Below are 15,353 nucleotides of genomic sequence, written 5' to 3'. Positions count from 1 at the left end.
CCCCACTTGCAACTGGTATAATCAACCTGCACAAAGTGTTGCATAACGCAGGGCTGTTTTTGGAACAAAATGTGTTATCATTCAGCCCTTCGCTATGCAAAATCACGATATTATGACAGATGGGCTAAGCGCGGCCGTTCCTTTCAATCGGGAATGGCCGCGTTGAATTTTGGTGAAATGCGCTAATAGTGTCGTGGTGGTACTAGTTGTCTCTTTCGCTCTACCCATCATCATCAGCGTTGACTCATTTTGCATTGTGCGCTTGGGTTCAATGTTTTGGGCGAATGTGAAGGTAGGTAGGGGAACTGGCGGTAAAATGAACACGTTAAGCAAAGTCATTAATATCTAACTAATAAGTGAATGAGATATTACAATCACCTTATATGTTTCTTGTTAGACGTGTTTTGTACATATCTGGTAAAAATACTTCGTCATAAACACATTTTTTCAAACATGATTCTTGATTTCTAACCATGTCCAAAAATAAGACATGTTTATAGCGAGTGAGTAAATTGAACATGTGGCGGTGGTAAAATGAACAGCTTCTGGTGACTTGCAAAATGTCCTGTATGTATGCAATGCGCAGCGTTGGAAAGCATTTTTCCGATCAGTGCTAATATCCCAACAAATCATGAGCTTTGCATACACACAGGGCATTTTGCAGGCAAACAAAAATGTCACGGAAGAATTGAATTTTCATGTCGTAATATTAACCATTTTACAATCCTGTGGCATCGAAACACATCTACAAACTTAGGGTTATCCAAGGGTGTTTGAACTTTTAGGATCTGTTTGAGAGCAACTAGAAAGCTTGGTCTATACATGAGATGTGATTATATTGTCTAAAATTTGATTTTTCTTCACCGGTCCGGGTGTTTTTCCCACACACTAAGTACTAAGAAAATAAATATTTTACATTAAGTAGTATAGTCCTACGTCTACAGTTCGTGCAACCCCATAGGGCTGCCCCTTGTAGTTTTTTATTATCAGTAGAACAAGAACGTGTCTTTGGAAAATATTGAACGATTTGCATGAAAAAATCGTAAATAACTGGCAATTTTCATCTTGTTGTTGTGAACAATGAAACAATTCTTATAAAACAGCATAATGTAGCATACCATTAAAAAGGTCTATTTTTTACTTTCTGGAACTTTTGAATTGTTCCTAATGTCACGAAAAAATTGTCTGTTCAAGCGTGGTTTTGTGCTGAATTTGACTAAACCCACTATTCATGCTAGATCTTTTGAAAAGTTCCTTCAATGTTTGTTTTCTTGTAACACCATGTAATTATTTTGTTCAGGTTTCTAGTAAAAAAAAATCTTACAACTATTACTGATTCGGTATGATAGCACAATGCGATTCCAGAGCTATTGTTAAAGAAGTATATAATTTGAAAGTTACATTCAGTCCCTACAACTAGCGCTATCCGAACCAAACAATTCTCTTATACGTTTCTGGCAGCTATCGAGTGTTCGATAACCATACTAAATAAAATCAATCAAAATTGTGTAGCATTGTAATATAAACAGATTTCTTACAACAGCAATTTCTACTCCAAGCGAATCGCGCAATTCGTCCTGGCACTGACACTGTGACACATTATGCAATCAACTTCTCCAACCGATAGTCTAAAGACATCCTTATCAGCACCACCGCACCCTGCAGGGCGCACCAAATCAATTCGATGGTGTGGGTCTGATTATAAACGCATAAAGCGATCGAAACGTTTTCCCTCAGTTTTTGTCGTTTTGACAGCAATGGAAAGTGGCCAACATTTTCGTGCCTCTGCCACCTACAGCACCACCAGACAAACACATTAGATGGACGTATTCTGTTCCGAATTGGCTTTTCTATAGGCATATGAACACCGAGCTGCTGAATAACGGGGCATACTGATTCTGTGACTGGCTCGGCCTAGACCACCGAAATGAGGACAATAAATATAACCTATACATTGACTATTTTCCTCTTTGTTTTTTTGTGAAAAATCGAGGTATGGAGCTTGCTTTTGGGTCATGATGTTTTATTAATGATTTTATGTAATCATGTGAGCTTTTGTTTGCAACCCAAAGGGAATTACTACCGTGTTTCTCAGATCAGCTATGTATGTTCTCGCTCTGCTTCGATAATGGGATAGCGAAGGAAATGCACACAGTAACGAAAGCATAAATCACCTACCGTCAGATTATCCAATTGTGTACTATTGTATGACGACCACTCGGCCATATTGGTTACACCGAGCGGATTACACTCATCTGTCCGGCACCGTTGTTACGCGTTGTCCCAAATAACAATTCCACTAGTATCACGTAAGCGATAACCGCGGAAATCAACTGGAATCGGCACGAAGCTGTTTGAGCGCCCACGAGCCGCTATTTTTCAACACGAAACAGCGTAAGCACCACTTTTAACACCACAAGCAAATCACGTTTAATGCAGGCAAATTGCTACCAGAGGCGCTCCGAACGTTTTCCTTTGTCACGAACACACACTCGCAAATGCTTTTTCACTGACAGCTTTCCACCCCCACGAAGTCGAACGGCTTATTTCTTTAGGCTTGCTTCGATTGCTTTGTACACTCGCAGAGACTGCTGCTATTTCTACAAAACACCCACTAACACAACGGTATTTTTTCCTTATTTTCTCATTGATCTTGAAGCTTGAAGATTTTCCATCCTTGCATAAAATTTAATCTCTGCACATGGATTTTCAAACTTTTTTGTGCAAAACTGGCCCAACAGAGGATTTGTGATCGGATTTCGTCGATGGAAAACTTCTTGGTTGCTGTAAAATGGAATTTTCACGCCCGAACTTTTCAATCACTTTAAAATATGCTAATCAGGACAAACTGAAATTAATTTAATTAATTCCACTAGGCGTCGATTTTTCAGCCAATTCCTGGCCGTTTTCTATCAGCAAACACAGAACAGCATCCAAACGCATCGGAAAATTCAACTTTTCAACCAAATCGCACTTTTAAACTAGATATTTTCGACGAAAAACAGCAGCTGAAAATGTGCCTTCCTGCTGACACAGTTTTTCCTTCACACACCCCGAAAATGGACACGTCCTGAGCGGCTCCTAGTGCAAGTATGAACCAGAGCAAAGTTCGACAGCGAATGGGGCCTGAATGGAAATTTTCATCCAACATGGTCCCCGCTCGCTCTTTGTCAAGTGGAGGTGGTCGACTTGGTCCGTGTACGGATAGGAAAGGCCTATTCGTACACGCTACCACCTGGGGAAATGAGGGGAAAGTGAACCGTCGTCCCGAAAGCAAAACGCGTCTGTGGGTGGCAGCTTGCACGTGCATAAACATCGGCGCCCCATGTGGAGCGATTGTAAACATTCCGGTTCTTGGACGAGGTGACACTTTTCTGTTTGGCGTTTTGGGTGGGTGGTGAAGACGATGGAAAGGTAAGCTTGTGATAGGTGTGTGAGTGTGTTGCACAGTGTTTGGAAGCGTGGAGTTTTCGTGGAACCACGACAGTAAATTGTGCCAATAGAGTAGGCCGCCGAACGGGTGCACATTGAACGGGAATGCGGGAAAATGAACAGGTGTCAATTGTGTAGCGGCAGTAGTAACACAGTTGACATTACACGTCGCGTTGTTTGTAGGTGGTAAAAGAAGTAAACACTACTATTGGAAGGATAAAAGCTATAATCACAGATTGTATACGTTGAGATAGACTGTAGGGAAGCGATATTAAATTTTCTGGTAATGTTAAAAAATCTGTTAAATACTATGCTTGACGAGATTGGAATTATAATTATAATTCGTATTTCTTATATCTTTTTGCCCAGCACGGTGCAGAGAGTTACGAATAATTTTAAAAATTTCTGTTATTTAGACTTCTAGATTTAATCTTCAGGCAAACGATTTCGTCATTGGTTTTTTAATGGCACAAATACTGTGTCGTAGAAGCTTTCATCTCGTTCCAGCAAGTCGCTTTAGAAATTATATTGTATATATCGTACTAAAAGCAAAACCATGCAATAACTTGACATTTCTTAAGGCTACACCAGTCCATGAAAATACCCAGAAATCAGAATTACAAGCCATCCACACCTTGAAGTAGGGTTCGTCGCGGTGCGGATGTGGGCTGTAAATGGATTGTCCGCACCGCAACCGCAAAAAAATAATAAAACCGCACCGCTTACCGCAACCGCACTTTATTTACCGCACCGCACCGCGCGGTAATGCGGTAAAATTTTTATATTTAAAAAAAAATAGTGTTGGAAAATTGTTCATTTGTGTAACAGTATATAATAAAATGTTATTTTAATTCACACGAAATTTAACTTTAAGAGACTCCTCAGAATGTAATGTTTATGAAAAAATCAACTTTTGCATTTTCTATTAATAACATTCCGTTCATTTTAAGGCAAACATTACACATTCGAAAACGTTCTACTGCAGTAATAGGAAAACTTTTATTTTAGCTACCCTTCAGTTAATTGAAAAAAGGGGAATAGAAATGTAATAAGAAATGAAGTTGCATATTTTATTTCTTTAAATTTTCATATTTTCAATGTTTTTGACATATGAAAATGAAATGGATGATTTTCGCATTTCCGTAGTACCTTTCATTCTTAAAAAAATGTCACCAACAATTTTTAAAGTTGAAATACCAGTACTTCTATATAGTAGCGCATATATTCCAATACAGTGAAATAAAAACATATTGTATTTCATCAATAAGAACGACGCCATATTTGACGAAAAAATTGCTCTATACATTACATCTAATCAGGTGTCCGGTCTCAACCGGTACAGAATTATTGAACATTAGAAAAACTGCAAAAAATGTATGATTTGTAGCATACAGCAGAAATGATTTTTTTAAAATAGGAGGTTTTACGGACAATATATCTCAAAACTCTAACTTCCGCATTTTTCAAGAAACAGATGTATTCTCATTCAAAAACTAAGATTGCGCCCTTTAAAAATGTAATTTTCCTAAGGCTAGTTCGAAAGTTCTAGCATTTAATGTATTTTCCTCTAATATTTTGCCAATAAGCCAATGGCAAAAACTTCAATTGCAGTGAACGGGAGTCAAACTATGTGGTATTTGGCAAAAAAAAGCTTCGAAAAAGCTTCAAAATAGTCTTAACTGAAAATATTAGGACTTAATTTGGTAGAAAATTGTAGTAAATTTGAATGGAAGTACGCGACAAAATGTTATGTAGCATACTTTTTGAGAAAGAGTCCATTAAAATTGACTGTAGAAAAGTTCACATTGAATTTACACAGCAATCAACGAAGATAGAAATACGATGTTGATGAACGAATGATAGAATAATCATCCTAATTTGGACCCCTCCTTATTTTGGACGCTTTCATACATTTGTATCCTATACTATATATGGTTTGATGAAGATAATTATATTCTTTGGGTTGTGTTTAAGTCCCAGCATAATTAGTTCATCTCTAATTCCTTTAAATTAGTCAAAATTCGCAATTGAAAAATTGATATCGAAAACGATTCATAATTCCTCAATTACCAACAGAAATCGGGAGAAGTGATGAACTTTTAAATTGGATTTAAGAGCACAAATTTATTGTTTTTAAACAATCTAATATTTTTGTCTCTACTTGGATTTTGCATTTTATGTATTTGAAATGGTTAGCTTGTGAATTTTTACTTAGAAGTATCAAATAACTAGTCCAAAATATGTCGTAAAAATAATAGCGTCAAAATATTTCGGACACAGCTAGATTTTCTTTCATTATAGCAATCTGTTTATCAATTTAGAATAATCAAAATTATCACTTTATCAATTTTTTTTTGCGGTGCGGTTGCGGTAAAACCGCGCGGTAAAAGCTCTTTCCCGCACCGCATCTGCGGGAAAAAGTGTTGCGGTAAATACCCCTACCCTACTTTGAAGAACAGCGTGAACAGTAAGGTTTCCATATTACTTCCTTGGGGGCTGCTGATTTTTAGATCTCTTGCCCACAAATGATAACGCAGTCAGTTAGTAATTCATCGTTAGAACTTTTCTACAGTTAACTCGGACGAAAGTTGCAATTTAAGGTGAAATAAGGAATATTTCATCTTATACATCATGGTGATTAGCTATAGGGCTAGAGTCGAAATTTCCAGAAAATCAGTAATTAAAGCCGCTAACACACTATATCAAATATTTGATAAGAAAAAAAAGCTCAAACATTTGTCAAATGTGTAGCAAGTTTGTGTAAAGATAGACAGACGTTTGACGAAATATCGGCCGGTGTCACTAACTGCTGAAAAATAGACTAGCAGTGTACTAGAGGCGAATTTAGACAACAAACAGCACGAGTTCAACAATGAACAGTAGGAAAAATGTATCAAAAACGCGACTTCACTCAAAAGTCTAATGATTCTGTAAAGGGTAGTAAAATTGACCGCATGAAACGTTTTAATCCGCTTTACGCTAATTCTTCACAGAGGTCAAGTTTACTGTTGAACCTGACTGTACTTCTTCGAAGGAGGCTAATACTGCATATTATCGTATGCAAAAATTTCCAGGGAGTGCAGATATTTAAAATCTGCGTACGACATTTTTACTTTTTTTAATCGATTTTCTGAAAATTTTCTGTGGTTATTTAAATTATCCGCTATCGATTTGCATAAGCAATGCTAGTTTTGATCAGTCGCATTCAGCCTTTTCTGAAATGGTTTACCTTCAATCTTGAGTTGTGGAAAAAATGGGGTAAAACGGGTACACACTATACACGTCAAATGCGTTTTTTTTTTCTAATTATCATTAATAGATTCTCTGGACATTTTATAAAATATTTACTACTTTCAGTGAGCCGCATCTCTTTTTTAAAAAGTAGATCCAAGATTAGCTTCACATTTGAGTTATAGGAAGAACTGGGGTAAAACGGGTATACAGGTTTCATGCGGTCATTCAGATTATCTTCAATCGATTCCTTGAACTTTATTGCATAAAAAATGCTACTTTTTGATCAGTCGCATTCAACTCTTTCCGAAATGTAGAGCTAGATTAAACTTCAAAATTGAGTTATTGGAAGAATTAGAGTAAAACGGTTATACACGTTTCGTGCGGCAATTCGAGCTATCATCAATAAATTCTCTGCACTTATTTACATAAGAAACACTAAAGTTAGAGCCAGATTTAACTTGGGTTATGAAAAGCATCGAACAGTGGCGGATTTATCTGAAAACCTGGCCAAAAGTCGAAAATGGCATGATAGTACTTTGGGTTCTAGTACATATATTGTCCTTCAGATGATGCTGCTGCATGCTTTTTTAAGTGAAACGCTCCAACATTTACATATTTGAGGTGTTGACACATCCAAACTGTTGAAACCATCGCGTTTTGCTCATATTTTTGATCGAGTGCTCGCCATATCAGTATCTTTCAAGTGTAGCTGGATTTTTATAAAAGTGCCAGTTTCGAATTTTGAATAATGGAAAGTTATGCCGAAGGTTTGTACTTTATTTATATGTATGGATGTCTGTTGTGACCGGATCGAAATAGGCTGGGAAATACCAGGGATGGTTGATAGAACGACGGTACGGGCAATCATGCAACTAAATTGATCAACCAGCAGTAGCACATGCGGTTATTCATCGGTGAGTAAAAAATAGTTCAAGCCGAGTATTTCGATTGACGAACAGCAAGCAGGGTTTCGGATGTCCAGATATCACATCAAACCTCACTATCTCCTAATAACAAGGCAATTTACTTGCTCGCCAAAAACTTTAATTGATGGTTTAGATATATATATATATATATATATATATATATATATATATATATATATATATATATATATATATATATATATATATATATATATATATATATATATATATATATATATATATATATATATATATATATATATATATATATATATATATATATATATATATATATATATATATATTTCCCTACCCTCTAACTAAACCTGTTCAGTACAACAAACGTGTGATCGACTCGATGATACTAACAGAACTGATCGAGATGGTGGGCAGCAGAAGTGATAGAACCTTATCACTTACATTGCGCGCTTGTGGTAGTGCAAGTGGTTTCGCGTCTGTAAGTGATTGGGCTCGTCCACTCAGTCGAACGATCATTTTTATAGCACAGCGCAACATTGATCTGTGGCATCAGTGTTGCAACATCGCCGCCACCTTGAAAATATAGATTTCAAATTTTTCCTAATTATAGATATTACAATATTATAATTTCAAGTACAATAAATTTAGAGTTCTTCTCCAGTGTGATCCTTTTGGGTTTCCGCAGGGTGCATAGTACTTCCGATTAAAAAATGGGCCGGAGTTAGTGGAGCTAAGTCGTTTGGATCCTAGCTCAACGGAACGATGGGTCGCGAGTTCATGCTCGCCTCTATCTGCATCAGCACGGTGGTCAGATCTTCGAAAGACAACTTAGAGTTTCCGAGTTGCCGGTACAGCTGTCGCTTGGCCACCTTCACTGCCGCCTTCCAAAGCCCTCCGAAGTGTGGTGCTTTCGGTGGACTGAAGTGCCATGTAATTCTTTGGCAGGTGGTGTCAGACGTGATCTGGTTTATCTGAGTTTCATCCTGCAGCATTCGGTATACCGCTTTCAGCTCATTGGCGGCGCCTTCAAAATTTTTCCCGTTGTCCGAGTATATTGCGGAAGGATGTCCTCGGCGAGCGACGAAACGGCGAAGTGCGGAAAGGAAGGTCTGCGTCGACAAGTCACTCACCGGCTCGATATGCACCGCCTTGGTGCAGAAGCAGACGAAGATGCAAATATATGCTTTCATTACAGCGGCTCGTTTATGTATCGGCTTCAGATACACGGGTCCAGCGTAATCGACTCCAGAAATGGCAAACGGTCGACTGGGCGTGATTCGATGTAAAGGAAGCTGTCCAATCTGCTGGGCTGTCGGTGCGGGATCGGCTCCGGCACATCGGTAGCCGCTGCGAATGACACATTGGACAAGTCGTCGACCGTGCACTGGCCAATATTTTCCTCGCATGGCAGCCAGAGTTACGCGGCCGCCACCGTGAATGAGCATTAGGTGGAAGGATTTTGCAATAAGCCAGGATATAGGATGGTTATTTGGAAGTAATGCAGGATGTTTGACAAGGAATGGGTGATGAAAGCCTCAGTCTCCCCCCTACTCGAATGATTCCCTCAGGGTCTATGAACGGAGTCAACAAACGAATGGGCGAACGTTTTGAGACTGCTTTGTTGTGTTGCATTTCTCTAATTTCATCGTGGAATGAATCCGCCTGTGCGAGTTTAATAATCATCCTTTCTGCGGCGTTTAGGTGGTCTACTGTTAGAGAAATGCTAGGCGGTAATCCAGTGAATGGAGATGGTTGGGTACAGGTCTTTTTGCCTTTCTCATATAAAGAAAGGCTATGCAATCACTGTAAAAATCGACTCTTTAACGGAGGCCCGGAGGGCCGAGTGTCATACACCATTCGATTCAGTTCGTCGAGATCGGCAAATGTCTGTGTGTGTATGTATGTGTGTGTATGTGTGTGTGTGTGTGTGTATGTTTGTATGTGTGTGTGTGTGTGTCATTTAAACTCACACATTTTTCTCAGAGATGGCTGAACCGATTTTCGCAAACTTAGTTTCATATGAAAGGTATAACGCTCCCATAAGCTGCTATTGAACTTTTTGTTGATCAGACTTCCGGTTCCGGAGTTATGGGTTGAAGAGTGCGGTCACACAGCAAATTCTCATATAAACTGGTACCACCATGATGTTCAAATGATGTAAAACATATTAAAATTGATGTAACATTACTCTAGTTTGCGGGTCTGGATCACTAATGATCAATCAAAGCCGCTTTGACCACATTGGCCACCTATGACAGTTCATGACGCCCCCGGGGAGCCCGCCAAGTTCCTAAGCTAATATCACGCCCATTCCCCAACGAATTCTTTACCGATTTTTACAAACTTGATTTCAAATGAAAGATACAGTAATACCATTGACTGCTGCTAAATTTCATTTTGTTCTGACTCTTGCTTCCGGAGTTACAGGGGTGTTAGTAAGGATACACTGGAATTTCCCATATAAATCGGTACAATCGTAATACCTCAGAGGCTAAAAACTATTGAAATGGTCACCAAATTACTTCTAATCGCAGATCTAGATCACTGATTGCCAATCAAACATTCTTTGAATATATTGTCCACTATCGACGATTCCGGAAGTCCGGAATTCCGGGCATATTCCACAAATAAAGTCACATCGGTTCTTCGGTGATAAATTAACCAATTTTCTCAAACCAAGTCTCAAATGGAAGGCAAAATATGCAGCTGAGTATTGCATCAGAGCACCTCCCCCCCCCGCCTTGCCCTTACATCTCCCTCCTTCATCACTACCGTCCCCTTGGACCACCCTCACGCCCGCATTTCCTTCATCCACCCCGTATACCAAAATAAGATGAAGGATTTCTGACGCATCCTCCACTCCCACTCTACTAACTCCCCATTCCCTCCTCTTTTAAACCCATTCCACCAACATTTCAAAATATAATCACATGAAGATAACATTGAACTCATGCTGATTAAGCTAATTAAATACTATTCTTTTGCCTTTCTCATATAGAAAGGTTACGCAATTGCTCCAAAAACCGACTTTCTAACCGAGGCCCGGAGGGCCGAGTCTCATATAACATTCGACTCAGTTCGCCGAGATCGCAAAATATCTGTGTGTATGTATGTGTGTGTTTGTATGTATGTATGTATGTATGTATGTATGTATGTATGTATGTATGTATGTATGTATGTATGTATGTATGTATGTATGTATATATGTATGTATGTATGTATGTATGTATGTATGTATGTATATGTGTGTATGTGCGGATTTGTTAACAAAATGTACACATCGGTTTCTCGGAGATGGCTGAACCGATTTTTACAAACTAAGATTCAAATGAAAGGTATAATATTCCCATAGGTTGCTATTGAATTTCATTTTCAACCGACATCTTGTTCCGGATTACGAGTTGAAGAGTATGGTTACAAAACAAAATTTGTTGATTTGTCCACATTGGTCTCTCGGAATTTTCTGAACCGATTTTGACAAACTTAATTTTAAAAGAAAGGTCCATCAGCTGCTGTTGAATTTTGTGTGGATCCGAGTTCTGGTTCCTGAATTACAGGGTGATACGTAGAATCACGCAGCAAATCCCGATTCTAACGAATTCTGCGATGAATGTAAAAAGGTGAAATTTTTTCCAAAATGTACACAACTGTTGAATTTGTAGATCTAGGTCACCAACAGTCATTCAAAGTCTCTTTGGCCACACTGGCCACCATCGACGGATCCTGAAGCATCCAAATTCAGAATAACGGTTATATTGGTTTCTCGAAAATGGATAGACCGATTTGATCAACTTAGTCTCAAATGAAAGGTGTCGCGTCCCCGAAAACTGATATTAAATTTCATCTTCATCCGACTTCCGGTTCCGGTGTTACGGGTTGTGGAGTGCGGTCACATAGAAAACTCCGATTCAAGCCGATACCGCGATGAATGCAAAAAGGTACTCTTATATATACTTACCAAGTGTAATAAGAATGAAAGACATTTCCATAATGTTATATTGCACGAACCAGCTATTAAATCATAGTTTGGAGAAATGAGAAAGGCACAATTGCACTTCTAGGTGGAATAAAACAGGTTTTTCAACGACATATCACTTAATAATGCATGTCAAATTATGTTTTTTTTTTTCAAAAGAAAATCTTGTAAATTTCAAATCACATGTAAAGTTAAGTTACAGGTTATGTAGCATATTTGTTATATTGAAGTGAGTGTAAATTTACTGGTTTTATTCGAGTTATGTGGTTATCGAGAACCAACGAATTTTAATAAGAATGCGAAGCAAACTTTTTTACGAACAAAATCACAAAAAACGAACACTTTTTTACGAACTAATTCAATTTACGAACCGCCGGTTTGGTTCGTAAATGGAGTTTCCAGTGCACTCAATACTATAAAAATGAATAAAATAAAAAATTGATTGATGAGTTAATTGACTAAAATTAAACCAATGAATATGACAATAAAATATTTGATCTTCGTACTGGTATGATTGCCGAAAATTGGTAACTAGTTTTGAATCCTTCTTGCGAATTGTCATTTCAAAAGACATTATTCACTCAGACAAGACCATGCGTATTCCCCACGCGCATTAAATACCCAGTGGATCAGTCTCTTAGTTGGTCAAATAAACATTAAACAAATAAATTAGTTTGCTTAGTCAAAAGAAATGTCAGCTCGATTGACATCAACCAGCGCATACGCGTTCCTTTACAATGCCATTAAATCAAAGAACATTTAAAATTACATGCGACAAAATATGTACAATTCACAATCTAACAAAATGAGGACTGCCTTATTATTTGCATTTAAATAAGACAGGAAAAAACTTTTCCTGTTTCATACCTGAGACGGTACATTTTCAAATATAGCACTGTTGATGAATCACCTTATGAAAAGAAAGGATAAGGGAAGCAGACAAAAATAGTTGACCACCGCCACTTACCTGTAATTTTGTTCACTTTTATTTGTTAGGGGACATCCATATACAACGTGAACAATTTAGGGGAGGGTGGGGGTTACGAAAAAGTCCACGCTTGTCCACGTAGAGGGGGGTGTGGGAAATGTCCATGTGGACTTTTCATTAGGGTGAAGTGCCTATTTTCACCATACTAAGCAGGGTGCCTAACTAATTCATTAATTTCTCGACCTACAATCAATGGAATGCGTAAACATTGACATCAACAGCTTTGCTTCACTGAAAACAGTGAAATTCTCGTGTTTGAGCGCAACGAAAACTCGAATCGAGTGCCCCTATTGTGGCGCTACCATTTGACTCAATGCGTTGAACAAAGATGGCAGACACTGCTGTAACCAACGGCTTCAAATGGGTAGGGTGATAATAGAAACATGGCGAAAATGGGCTCATCACCCTATATTGGTTTCATTTATGATGAAATGAAACAAATTTGTGTCGTCAATGGTGAGCACGTTCCTGCATTTTTTAAAAGGTTTTGAAACAGTCAACGTGCTTATAACAGCATAATATGTTAGTATGCATGCATCAGGGGCGGATTCAGAAAAAAATGCGGGAGGGGTTCGAAATTTCGATTCTAAACTGAGCATTGAAAAATACGTAATACGTAAAAACCTCATTTATTGAAAACCAGAATTGGTGATCAAATTTGGTTTGGAAAGATTTTAAGTTTGAAACTAATATAGGATTCAAACTAATTTAAAATTTCTCAACAAGGTGAAAATTTTCGGGAGTAGTCCGGACCCCCAGGACCCTCTCCCTGAATCCACCACTGCCATGCATCAGTTAAAATTGAAAACATTGATAGCATCTATCATAAAAAACCAGAGAAAATCGTACGAAGCAAAATACGAGAAAAAATTTCGACAAGAATCACTTATTTCGATCTTCTGGGACTTGGTCAAATCGCACTAATTTTGAATTTGAATACTTGTAGTTGAAATTACGAGCCAATTCATGAATCCATAGGATACATTAATTTTGTGTTATTATGATGAATCTTTTAAACAAAAAAAAATAATCATAATGTCGTTCAGAAATGAAATATTTCTATGGAGATTTCACAAAAGGCTACAGACATTGGAAAAATTATTCTAAAACCCATTTTTATGAATTTTAAGCGAAGTCATCGTAGGGAGGGGGGCGGTAGGACTACACGAATTGTCCACGCTTGTCCACGGAGGGGGGAGGGGTCTAAAACGAAGATTTTTTGTCCAGAAATCGAGGGGTCCGAATTACCTCCACTGGTATAATAGGCCCGCGTTCCTTTATAATTTTCTATAGCTTTGTCAATGACATCTTATCTTAAAATTGACTAGAAATATCTTTTCTATCTCACTTTTAGGTGGATTAATCAAAATTCAGTATGCTTGAAAAGAAGGGAGCTTTCATGAATATTCAGAACATTATTAAATTATTTTAATTGTTAAAAATACTTTAACTGGCGTTATATTTGGTTTCCACGCCATTTACAGTTTGAAAAGACCGTAATCGACAAGACCATAATTTGATGTTGGATACTATCCTCAGGAATGATCAAAAAGCAATTCCTCGTTTTAAATAGTTGCATACATAATCGTTTTGACTGACATTCATAACTTCGAGACTTCTTGAACCAATGATAGCGGTTCCAATAAATTAGATCGACTAGAGAGTAAAATGACTTTTAGTCCAACTGCACATTCATTACCATAAAAAATAGCGAGGAGAATCCTGTCAGCCAGATATCTAGGAAAAGCGCTCCCAGCAGGATAAAGCTTCCACCCACACGCCAAGAGCGCGCTGTGATAAAGCTCCACAGCAAAGCTTCGAGAAAGCTTCGTTTCCATAATAGCGCATACTCACATTATATCTCCGAGTTTCAGTCTTGTTTGTATTAAAGCACAGCTTTTATGGTCACTGGTTGTGACAGCCCGCCGCCGGCGTGGTGAAATCCGCGGTGTAAGTCCATCTGGTGGCTCCAGCTGCAGGTTCAGATTATTCCCCAGTCGAACCATCGGCGAGGAGCCGCGCCGCCGGGTCGACATATGCCGACCGCCAACGCTACCGATCATCTGAAAAAATGGGAAGAAGAAGAATATGTATAAATAGTTGGAAACAAAGGATCGTAACATTTGAGTTTCATTGTATGAAGATGGGGTTTATTTATATTTAACAAAAAAAAAATAAATGTAAAATAAAAACCGAAAAAACTAAATATTGCATATTTCAATTCCATATTAAATTTGCAAACGGGCGAATAAGATTTGTAAACAAACTTTTATTTTGATGGTTTCTCTTAATTTACTATAATTTCACAGCAGAAAACAATTGAAATTACTTCTACGAAGGGTAAAAATTTACATTAACGCATATTTTTCATGAAATTCCACTCTGCAACAGACTAATGAGCGAAAAAAGTTTGTTTACAAAAAACACTTTCGCCCTTTTGACGAATTAATATTGAATTGCTACTTGGGTTCGTTGCGGATGTCCAAAAATGGTTCATATATCACCATGTTAATGTACTTTGATGAGCTGCATACCAAGAATATTTATTGAAAATATTAGGTTCGAAGAATCTGATTCCGCAATCGCTCGAAAAGTGTACCGTGTGGCCGGTTGACTTCACATAATATTGCAATGTTAATGGATAATTGAATGGGAGCTTCGGTTTGTTAAAAAAATGTATTTGCTGTACAAGGTTTTCGCCAATCGGTTCCATGATATTCCAATTCCGTTCGGGAGGGTCTGCGAATCTTTGATTTACTCGGTCTCCAAGAACTGGTTTCAGGATAGTCGAAAATGGACAAAATGAATTCAGAGTATT

General features: G+C 38.0%; 1 protein-coding gene across 18 annotated transcripts in view; it reads right to left on the bottom strand.

Moving 5' to 3' along the window:
* LOC131684446 (voltage-dependent calcium channel type A subunit alpha-1) overlaps positions 1–15,353 on the bottom strand; it is a 481,660-nt gene that overhangs the window by 249,108 nt on the left and 217,199 nt on the right. For 16 of the 18 annotated variants that reach the window (XR_009304654.1, XM_058967322.1, XM_058967325.1 and 13 more), the window contains exon 3: positions 14,390–14,598. Coding sequence is in view for 15 of the 18 variants with exons in the window: in XM_058967322.1 (XP_058823305.1) it covers positions 14,390–14,598 (209 nt within the window). In the remaining 3 variants the exon portion in view is untranslated. Of the gene's footprint in view, positions 1–2,178; positions 3,107–14,389; positions 14,599–15,353 lie in introns of those variants that run through there. The other 2 variants (XM_058967336.1, XM_058967335.1) reach the window with 2 other exon arrangements.

This window comes from Topomyia yanbarensis, chromosome 2, assembly GCF_030247195.1.
Source record: "Topomyia yanbarensis strain Yona2022 chromosome 2, ASM3024719v1, whole genome shotgun sequence".
Classification (NCBI taxonomy): domain Eukaryota; kingdom Metazoa; phylum Arthropoda; class Insecta; order Diptera; family Culicidae; genus Topomyia; species Topomyia yanbarensis.
The sequence above is the reverse complement of the archived record's forward strand: the minus strand, read 5'-3'. Positions and strand labels throughout refer to the sequence as shown.